The sequence below is a fragment of the Solanum lycopersicum genome, chromosome 1 (assembly GCF_036512215.1).
Source record: "Solanum lycopersicum chromosome 1, SLM_r2.1".
NCBI classification, from domain to species: Eukaryota; Viridiplantae; Streptophyta; class Magnoliopsida; order Solanales; family Solanaceae; genus Solanum; species Solanum lycopersicum.
The window spans coordinates 64,625,495-64,637,074 of NC_090800.1; the positions used below are offsets into that span (position 1 = coordinate 64,625,495).

The following is an 11,580-nucleotide window of genomic DNA, read 5'->3' on the forward strand; positions in this document are numbered from 1 at the left end:
GGTAAATAGATTTAAGAATGATAGAAGTGATAAATGTGTTCACATTAAAATCACAAGGGTATCGTTTGTCTGTATATTAGTGATATGTTGATCATCAGTAGAGACACTATGACATAAATGCTACTAGATGTATGCTAGAAAGCAGTTTGGAATGAAATATCTTGGAGTTGCTGATGCGACCTTAGGTATAAGAATCCTTAGAACTCCATAATGTTTAGCATTTTAACGGTCTCATTGCATTGAAAAGGTACTTGACTAGTTCAAATATTTGAATTTCAATATTGTCAAGTCTCCAATAAATGTGAGCTTTGCATTTCAAAAGAGTGAACGTGAAAGAGACTCAGAATTGGATTGTGCTAGAGTATTGAGAAGTATGATATATAACATGAAGTGTACGTGATCAGATATATCATTTACTATTAATGAACTACGAAGGTTCATAAGTGATCCCAATCAAACTCATTAAATGGCAATCAATAGAGTTTAGGAGTATTTCAAAAAAAATACTTAAAACTATGTCTTGCATTATAACAATATACAACAGTATTGAAATGATATAGTGATGCAAATTATATCACCGGATAAATGAAGTAAAATCCACGAGTGGATATGTATTTACTCTTGGTAGAGGAGCAGTCTCTTGGATATATCAAAAGATACATGTATCACTAGCTCTACAATGATCTTTGAGCTAGGTGCCTAGATGGGGTCGGTGAATAAGCTGAAAGACTCCAAAATTTCTTGATAGATATTCTTTTTTGGCCAAAACCATTGTATTATATGCATACACTTTGATAGTCAAGATGCAATAGGTCAGGCATGGAGCATGATGTATAACAGAAAGTCTCGTCATATAGGACATAGACATGATACCGTTAGAAAACTACTCTCTAATGGAATTATCAGAATTGACTATTTAAAGTCAAAGGATAATGTGTTGAATCCACTTTAAAAAAGGCCTAACTAGAGAGAAAGTTGAAAGATCATCTAACGGAATGGACTTATGGCTTAGGACAAGTCATCATGGCGATAACTCTATCTAGCAGACAAGAGACCCCAAGAGCTAGATTAAGGGAGAAAAACAAAGTTGTGAATGATGGCTCGACATTTTCAACCAACTCAATTCATTCTCATGATGAAGACAATGCCCAGGAACAAGGATACCACATTAAGGCTTGTTAATGAGTTACTAAAGCTTAATGGTTTTAGTAATTTGCTTTGGCAGAGTTGACCAAATAGTGTATCTACGCGATAACACAGTTAGAGATAACCTATGTGAGTGTGAAGTTTAAGCCGCTATGAAGAAGATGATTGTCAAAAGCCCATATCTCTATACACTCATAAAATCAGGAGGTGTTCATGGATGAAACGAACACAACCGTAAGAACCATAAATGTTAAAGGGTTAATTATGTGATATATGGTTATCTAAGTATACGTCAAAGCTCGACAGTCAAAGATATAGCATCAACCGATTGACCGAGTATATCCGACATATGTTCACTACAGAAAGTCTAAGGGAAAACCTACTTATCCAGATGCAATTAATTCTTGCTTGTAAAGTACACCTACTTATCTGTTTCTTTATCTTGGAGTCATTCCCCATTCATTGAGCGAATTGTTGGTTTTAAAAGGTGTGAATGGAAAATGAAAAGTTGTGACTTTTATGAATAGTTTCGAATTTTATAAAAGGTTGCAACTTTTATGAAAAGTCATAAAAGTTGTGAATCTTATGAAAAGTTGCAATCTTTATAAGAATTTGTGACTTTTATGAGAAGTTATGACTTTTATGAAAGGTGACGGCCTTTCTGAAAGATTGGGTTTTTTCCAAAGGTTTGTGACCTTTCATATAAGGCACAATAAGAACCTTTTCGCACTACCCTTTGTTTTCAATAAACTGATGGATTTCCTATCATTTTAAATATAGAATTTTTGGACTTCTTCTACGACTATTAAATCTATTATTATAAGTGTACTTTACTGTTGTTGAGTGGCTCGCTGACATTAGCGTTTTGTGTATCAATACACTGGTGATTAAGATCATTCTCTCATAGGAGGATATATTCCAAATAAAACCTCGGATACTAGAGGGGAATAATTTCGTTAAGGGGAAACTGCATTCAGTGGGCTTGATCTTCTTTCTATTTTTCCAGATTCTGGTATGTGTTACAGATTTTAAATTTGTGAAGTAATTTCTCTTCTTCTATACTTCACTGGTTAATTAAATGTTGGTAACTTCGTGTTCACTAATGAAATTCATAATCCTTGGTCATAGAGATTTCAAGAAACTAATTCAAGAATCTCAAGAAAGGTTTTCTTGAATGTTTACCTTCAAGCTAGATTTTCAAAGCTTCTAATCAAATTCTTCTTCAAGATTCTTAAAGATTCTTTAAGATTCCTTAATAATCTAGTTCTTCTAGGTATATAAGTCTATGATAGTGTTGGACTAGATTGTCCTCATGCGCTACATCTACTTTCAGGACAGTAAAAGATTAATATAGGATTCTAGCCCTAGATTTGGGTATTGTTGACTTAAGTTGATTTAGATTCTTGAGTTCATGTTTATTTTAAAAGTCTCTTCCTAATTATCGAATTTCTATATTATTATTGATATCCTTCATATCATGAACCATAACTTTTGTATTCATAATTCACATTCAAGAGAGAGTTAAGAATAGAAATCAAGAAAGTATTAGAGTTCAATTGTGGATCCTTTAGATCAACTATTGATTGGAACTCTGTTTTGAGGAAGTAAGTAAGAGAATGATAATATTTTTATACATAAGTTCCATGTAGTTACCTAGACTTTCGAGTGAAACCGTTCATGCCCATACATTCCGCATGGACTCTATAAATTGAGTATCATTGAGAGGAGTAGTATCTTTAAGTTCTAAGTATTGAGTATTGAGTTCCTAATATCCATTGAGATTATATTTTTAATCATGGGACTATTACATGTTACCCATGAATCCCTTGAATCTGGTAGTTCATGCCCATAATTTCACATGAACCTTATAAGTCGAACATTCTTAAGATGAGAAGTATCTTTGAGTCCTTGAGTTGAGTAGTTCATCTCTATAGTAACGCATGAACCCTATGAGTTGATAAATCTTGAAATGAGTAATATCATTGAAGTTCTTGATTTTCAAGTATTGAGTCATATTTATGGTTATTGAAAACCTTGCAGTGAGTGTTCACGTCCATAAATTGGCATGGATCTTATTTTAAGAAGTGTTTTACAAATGTTTAACTTTATTTTAATACTTCAGTATCGAGTTGAATAAAAAGTAAAGATTAAAGATTTGAGTTCACTTCTTCAAAAGAGTATATCGAAACAATGTATTTCCAAAGAGTGAATATTTTCACATTTAAATAAGAAAGAAAACTGAGATTTTCAATAGAACCTTTGAGGTAGTTTTTTAGTAAAGAGGAAACTATGATTTTCAAGAGAGCTTTTAAGCTAAGTCTTGAGTAATTATCTCAAACCAAAGAAAGGAGTTGTTTCCAAAACATATGAGCTAAGTATATTTTTGGGAGTAGTATTAATCATCAATATGGGATGCGATTTAACATCAACTCAATTCCTCATAAACTAGGTAGTCATCATTGGTATTAAGGATCATAATTTTTGAATGGTCACTTAAGTTAAGCTGGTGGATTCACTAAGTTAAGTGTTCTATATGACAACAAAGTTTACAGTTTTTGAAGCGCAGGCAAGACGTTGTATCACCATTTAGGCTCTAGGCTCATAGTGGTGGTTATTGGATAGAGAAACTCCCTTAGCAGTAATTGCATGGTTCCTCAAGGGGTTCTTCTTAATGTCAATGGGGTATGAGACTTCATTCATGCATTGCATAGGTAGACTTTGAGAGGGAACATGGTATTTTTTTTTTGATATTATGATTATGAGTTAACATCATGTTTCAACACTTTTCCTTTTCTCTATATTGCACTTGTTCTAAACTACTTTTTAATGAAATGAGTTTAGTTAAGTATTCATGAGTTGAGTATTAAGAGTTTAGTATATGAAGTTGAGTATCTAATCTTTAAGTTGAGTATCCAATCTCTAAGTTTACTATCTTATCCATGAGTACTTCTGAGTTGAGTAAGTTGAGTATCTAATCATTGAGTCGTGTATCTAATCTTTGAGTTGAGTATCCAATCTCTTAGTTGAGTATCTTATCCATGAGTACTTCTGAATTGAGTAAGTTTAGTAGTTTTTAGTATCCTTGAGTATTCCTTGAGTTGAGTAAGTTTGAAAAATGGTATGTATGTTTCCATTTTTATCTAGTATAAGCTTTTGTTTATACTTTAGAATTCCCCTTACATGCTCGTACAGTCCACATACTGAGCCATTTGGCTTACATCATCTGCAGACACAGGTATCCAGGATCATCAACATGAGCTTCGCTAATACATACGAGAGTTTAAGTTAGATATGGTGAGTCTCCTATCTTCCAAAGGATTTCATTTACTTTTCAATGTATTCAGGATGTCGTGGATCTTGTCCCGACTTCCATCATTATCAGTTAGACTTCATAGATAGTCAGTTTATTTAAGGAGTCTATATTAATAATTTATTTTACTAAATGTTTTAAAGACTTAAGTTGTCTATTTTATGGCGAATTGAATAAATTATTTTATTCAGAGTTTTTCATTTGAGTTAAAGTGTTGTAAGGTTGAGTTTTGTGAACTTTTATTTCAGTTTTAAGCTTTTGTATGCTTAATTTTTAGCCTTCCACTTGTAGTCAGCCAGGATGAGGGTTCCCTTAGGGTCCAACAATTGTTCTTGAATGTCGGCCACGTCCCAGGTGTAGACTCGTTCACAATACAAGGAAATCTAACCTATTCATTATTCTTGAAAATGTCAAGTGTCATTGTATGTTCAATAAAATTTCGAACACCATCAATAAACTCAGGTTCCAATCCAGCACCAGTTTCATAATGCATATTATACATCCACAAATGATGATCCATCTACAAAAAATATAGATATTCAATTAGTTTTGATTTAATTCCAACAACTAAATTCACCAACTAAATCATCTTATTTTATCTAACTTATTTTAACAACTTGATAATTTGTTAACTTTAACTAGTTTAGTATTAACTTAATTCCAACAACTAAATCCACCAACTAAATCACATTATTTATTATAACTTATTTAAACAACTTAAATTCTTCAACTAGTTTAGTTTTGACTTAATACAACAACAAAATCCACCAACTAAACCATGTTAGTTAACTTAAAATTTTTAAACATTTTAATAACTTTTTAACTTTAACTACTTTAGTTTTAAAGTTAAGTGACAACACTAGATGGACACAAATCGATCTTGCAAGAAAACTAATTTTGTCATCAATAGGATGATTATTTACAAATTTAAAGCTAGTATCAACACTAGATGGATACAAATTGATCTTGCAAGAAAATCAATAGGTGGCAAGAAATGTGTGTGTGTGTGTGTGTGTGTGTGTGTATATATATATATATATATATATATATATATATATGTATATGGAGCAAAATCTGCTGAAAAAGCAACGAACTAAGAGATGTTGTCCGTTACTTTTCGTCAAATAGTTTTAAAAATAATTATTTTAATCAAAAAGTGACAGACAGCGTCTCAAAAGCCATTGTTATTTTGAACGACGTCGTCCGTCATTTTTCCCAATTTTTTTGTAGTGCATGTTATATCAATCATGTTTATCTCATTACAAATCAACGTGATGGGACAAAAATGTTCCAGTTGATGATGTTGGAATTAATGCATCTACATTAATGTTTAGTCTTCCAAAATTGTATCTCAGTTTTTCTTGAAAATCTTTATTAGGTATTAATACATGTATTCAATTAATTGTGATGCATATATCTATTTTTTTATGCAAGACTTTTTTTTTACATTATACTACTATAAATAGAGATGTAATTGATGATTCTGATCATCTCAAGTGATCTTAAATAACCTATATAAAACTTGAGTGTCTCTAAAGATAATATTCTCCTTCTATATTTTCTAGAGATAATTGTGTGCAACTGCAATATTACTACACTAATGGATCCTTTGAAAGTATGTCCACGTCTCATGAGTAGAAGACATAGGATGTAACGATTCAAAAAAATAAAATTATATAAATAAGAATAAATAAGTATTTAAGGGCGTAATTGTCCTTTCACGTTTTAAATGAATAAATAAATAAATAAATCAAAAACAGATTTGTATTTATTTATTTTAAATGTTATTTGACTAATTCTTGAATTAGTCTCCTAATCCAAATAGTCCTCTCTCTCTCACGCTTCTTAACTCTCTCTCTCTCACGTTCTCCATCTTCCTCACATTATTTCTGCCAAAATATCAACAGTTTTCATGCTTGAAGAACTCACAAAAATTTTTAAGCAAAAGAAAAAGTAATCAAAACATCAAGGCTAAGAGAGGTTCGTCGAGAGAGGTATACTTTGAAGTGAATTGGGAGTGGTTTGGAGGAGTATTCCGGACAGCAACATTAAAGTTTGAACATCGATTAAGGTATGGGTTTCTTCTCTCTTGGTCCCTTTCCCAAGAGACCCCTTAAGGTTCAAGATATTCATTCCGAAAACTAGGGTTGTTCCCTTTTGTATGTCCTTGTCACTAGCTCCCAATGAATTTTAGGTTGGGTATGATTGCTGGTAGATTTAGAGGTATATTATGTTTTCGCGATGAATATGATTATGTTTGTGTACTTGGAATCATATGAATGGCAATCATGTTTTCTTGAAATTAAGTATGTTACGGTGAATGAGGTTCTCTATGTAATGCTCCAAAAGTTTAATGTAATATGATTGTATTTATTGTGTATTTGATGTGTATAATGGATGTACAAGATGATGTTCATTATGATGAAGTATATAGTAATTGATTAACAATCTTTTAGCCAAACAAACCCATAAAAGATGCACTTAAAATGTGTTATAATAGTCTACGAATTTTCTTAGGAATTCAAGTGAAAATATTGATAAAAACGAATTGAAAAATGACCAAAAATTCCAGAAACAATGCAACTTTAATTTTGACTAAAGTTTAATGAAGGAAATCTGGAAATTTATTAAATTTTAAAGGAATGAGGCCGCATGGATTCGAACCTGGGACCTCACCCGTGAGGCTGCAGTAACTCGCAGAAAAAAGAAAAAAAAACGGGGGGCTGGGAGGATTCGAAATCGGGTACTGGAAGAGGAAGAAAAGAAAAAAAAGAAATGCTGGGGGCGAGAATCGAACCCCCGACCCCCAGTTCGGGAAAAAGGGAAAAGAAATGGGACTGAAGGGAATCGAACACGCGACCTGGGGAAGGGAATTAATTTAGTAAATTAAATGGGAGGTGTGGGATTCGAACCCACGACCTCCAAGTGCGCGCGAGAGAGGGAAAAATGGGAAGAAATAAAACGTGAGGCGTGGGAATCGAACCCACGACCTCAAAGACTGTAGCAGTGTATAAAAAAAATATGAGGGGCTGTGGGGGTTCGAACCCACCACCTCACAGCCTCCTCTTCAGCGAAAAAGAGAGGAAAAATAAGGGGCTGTGGGGGTTCGAACCCACAACCTCCCTATTCAAGCGAATTTAATTAAAAATAATAATAATAATAATAATAATAATAAATTAAAATTCTAATTAAAGTTGGAAAATTAATTCTCTCATGTAAACATTGAGATTTAATTTAGAATTTTAATTAAAAATAGAATATTAATTCTTTTATGTAAATATTGAGATTTAAATTAGAATTCTAATTAAATTAGAAAATTATTCTTTCATGTAAATAATTGAAATTTAGTTTAGAATTCTAATTAAAATAGAAAATTTATTATGTCACGAAAATGTTGAGATTTAATTTAGAGTTCTAAATTTACGAATATTAGAACTAAAGTCAATGAAAAATATAAATGATATCCAAATAATTCAAGATTTGGGTTCTCGTGTCCAAACCTCCGTATTGATACATAAGTCATACGTGAGTGAAATATTCAAGAGTAATGTCATCTACTTAGATCAAAAATCAAAGATCTTGGTATATATACAAGATACATAAGTCTTGTAATATATAATCTTAGAAAAATAAGAATCACTTAACGAACTATAAATGAAGTCTCATGGCTTGTATGTATAGACACATAAGTCTAACATACGTTCAAAAATAAGTGGACCTAAGATATACGTAATGAAATGAAGAATGTGGTGACAACCATGATGTGAGGCTAATGTATATGATGAGAGCAATCTCAAATGAGCCCAATAAAATGTTACTAATACGTACTTACCAATGTGAATGTGAGATAATGAAGAGACCAGCCTCTATGAATACTCTAATAAAAATATTGAGTTTAAAACACTTAATACTAATGATGAGATGAGAAGTCATCTATTGAGTTATGATGTCCTCATACTAGAAGCAAACTTCTATGATGTATGAGTTGAATGTAATGGAACTTTATACCGAGCACCGATAGGCTAGCTATGAGTGGTGATGCCTTCTTACGGGAAGGGCGGAGGTTCACGTAATTCTCATGAGATGAGACTGTCCGGCTTGCCGGGTATGGGTCTCCATACATCTCCTAGTCTTTGAACCTATATTGCCACTATAGGGATCTGGCGGGGTTAAATTCCCATATACGCTAGCATGTTATTGAATCGCTTTGGCCGGTGATTCCACCTCTTTTCGGTGTGGGGAAGACACTGGATTTCATGATGCTCACATGATCTATGTCGGTTAAAGTTAAAGTTCCCAATGAATGAATGAGGCCAGCCTCAAATGAATCATATAAAGAAATGAATGATACCGAAGGTGTTAGGATAGGATAATCAAGAGGTGAGCTAGATTCAGGTAATGACATTAGGTCATTCCTGATCATTGCACAGCAAACCCGATGAAAATCTTAAACTACATCCTAGGTATAGCTGGTGTTCGCACTGGCCGATGAATGAATTGAAATGAAATACGAATGAATGAATGAAGCAGACTCTGTGTTTGCTAAAGAAGGCTCCCTAGTTGAGGTTCCATATGTTGAGCCCTCATTTTGGAAAGTCTTAAAGTTAAGTCTATGATAGTAAGGTCTCATGGTATACGAATGAATAATATGAAAGAAAGTATGTGTTATATGTTATGTGCTATATGAATATGTTATGTTTTGTGTGCCATACGATAATTATAATGATGCATGTCACTCTCATGGCATAACTTTCCCAATCTCAATTTGGCAAGTCCACTGACTTGACTTCCAAAAATCATGTTGTTAGGAAAGAGCTATTCTTTCTCATGCATGTCCCTGGTGTGTGCTTGCATATACCCATACTTAGTACAAGTGTGTACTAATTTCATACGAACATCTACTTTTAGGTGCAGGCACAGGTGGACGCTAGAGCTACAGGTTCGTTGTTGCAGCTATCCGGACGTCAGTATTCATCCGGAGTTTGGTAGGTCCTCATGCTTTCGAGGATGCTACTGTTTTACATTCTAGCGTAGTTTTAGAGTTGAGCTAGTGGAGCATGTTCCACTAGCGTTTCTTTCCTGTTTTGGTTCAGACTTTGTATTGGTGCTATTTTGGCCTATATACAATTAATACTTAATGAATTATTTCTTTCAGTTGCTTATCTCTTAAATGTTAGATGGTCGATGATGAACGATTACGAAATGTTAAGAATGTTCTGCAAGTATGATTAAAGAATCAAAAGTTTCAAATTTTCTGCTAAAATTAATCTATGTAAAGTAAGAATGACGTAAGTAGGCTTGTCTGCGACCTCTGAGAGGTCAACGACGCCGGTCTCGTCTGGGGTCTAGATTCCGGTCGTGACAAAGTTGGTATCAGAGAGCTAGGTTAAATTCCTAGAATAATGAGTTTACATCAACCACATTGAGTAGTTTCTAAGTCATGGTAGTGAAGTGCACCACTATCCTGGATTAGAGACTGCATGATGCGTAGGAAAGACTTCCCTTCTTCTGATCTTATTGTGCTTTTCCTAATGTTTGAATTCTTGGTGTTACGAACGTGTCTAACATCAACCTTGTTGTTTTCAGAGAATGAATACTTGGGGAACTAAGGGTCTGAGGACGGGAGCAGCAGCAGCTAGGGGTAATCAGAATCCACCCCAGGCTCCAGCTGAAGGAGTGGCCATGCCAGTGAACCCAGCTGGGTTGACTGATGCGGAGGTGAGGGCATCTCTAGCCCAGATGTCACAGGCCATCACGATGCAGGCCCAAGCTATGACTGCCCAAGTCAACCGGCAGGATGTTCTGAGGGAAAACCCACCGGTTCGCAGCATAGCTGACAGACTGCGAGACTTCACGAGGATGAATCCTCCAATTTTCACAGGGGCTAAGACTTCAGAAGATCCTCAGGAATTTATAGACGAGTTGCATAAGATACTGGTGGCCATGGGGGTCACTGATATTGAGAAGGCTGAGTTGGCTTCCTACCAGCTCAAAGATGTTGCACAGACTTGGTGCAAAATGTGGCGAGATAGCCATGTCCTAGAAGGGGTGCCAGTCACCTGGGAGCTGTTCAAGACAACATTTTTGGAAAGGTTCTTCCCTAGAGAGATGAAAGAGGCCAAGGTTGAGGAGTTCATCAACCTCAAGCAAGGATCCATGACTGTCAGGGAGTATTCCCTGAAGTTTGTGAAGTTATCAAGGTATGTACTTCCCTTAGTATTTGATAACAAGAATGATGAGAGTACTTAACTTTGTTGAAATTATCCAGGTATGCTACTCCCTTGGTTTCTACCAGCAGGGAGGAGATGAGCAGATTCCTCACAGGAATCAATGGAGACCTGGAGGAGGATTGTCGGGCTGCGATGCTGCATGATAATATGGACCTTTCTAGATTAATGATGCATGTCCGGCAGGTAGAGGACAGCCGAAAGAGGAGAGGTGTACGTGATGTTAGGAGGCCTAGGCCTCAAGATTAGGCAGGTCCCAGCCATGGAGGCCATAGAAACAATTTTGGCGTCCGCGAGCAGCCCAAATTCAAGAATGGGCAACAGAGTGCTGGAAATTCTGACCCTCAGAGAAATACAACGCCTAGAGGAGGCAGACCCGAACCCAAGAGGGGCAATGGAGGTGAGATGCAGCGTCCAAGGAAGACTTATACTAAGTGTGGACGAACTCACCTTGGAGAATGTAGACAGGGCACTAATGCCTGTTTCGGTTGTGGTAAGAGTGGACACATGGTCATAGACTGTCCCCAGAACAGAGGTCAGGCTGGGGGTAATGCTCAGCCTAGGCCTGCCCCACATAATGCAGCAGCAGCCGAGCCTCCGAAGAGGAACAGATTTTATGCCTTGAAAGGTAGGGAGGAGCAGGAGAAGTCCGCTGATGTGGTCACAGGTATGCTGCAAGTATTCTCAACTTCTGTTTATGCTTTACTTGATCCAGGGTCTACACTTTCCTTTGTGACTCCTCTACTTGCCCTTACTTTTGAAGTACTACCTGAAGTCCTGCATGATCCTATAGTGGTTAGTACGCCTTTAGGAGAAAATGTGAAAGCTGATAGGGTATACCAGAATTGCCCAATAGTTGTGAGTGGCAGGGCTATGTGTGCAAACTTGATTGAGTTA

The 11,580-nt window shown here is 35.4% G+C and overlaps 1 protein-coding gene across 1 annotated transcript; it reads left to right on the plus strand.

The window, feature by feature from the left end:
* Positions 1–8,210: 8,210 nt before the first annotated feature.
* LOC112941207 (uncharacterized) lies at positions 8,211–10,998 on the plus strand. The gene is made up of 2 exons (XM_069298096.1): positions 8,211–9,441; positions 10,043–10,998. Exon 2 carries the CDS (start codon positions 10,046–10,048, stop codon positions 10,703–10,705), a length of 660 nt encoding a protein of 219 aa, XP_069154197.1. The 5' UTR covers positions 8,211–9,441; positions 10,043–10,045; the 3' UTR covers positions 10,706–10,998.
* The last annotated feature ends 582 nt before the right edge of the window (positions 10,999–11,580 follow it).

Excerpts from the sequence above, each read along its gene's own strand:
- LOC112941207 (XM_069298096.1), top strand. The coding sequence starts at position 10,046 with ATGAATACTTGGGGAACTAAGGGTCTGAGGACGGGAGCAGCAGCAGCT.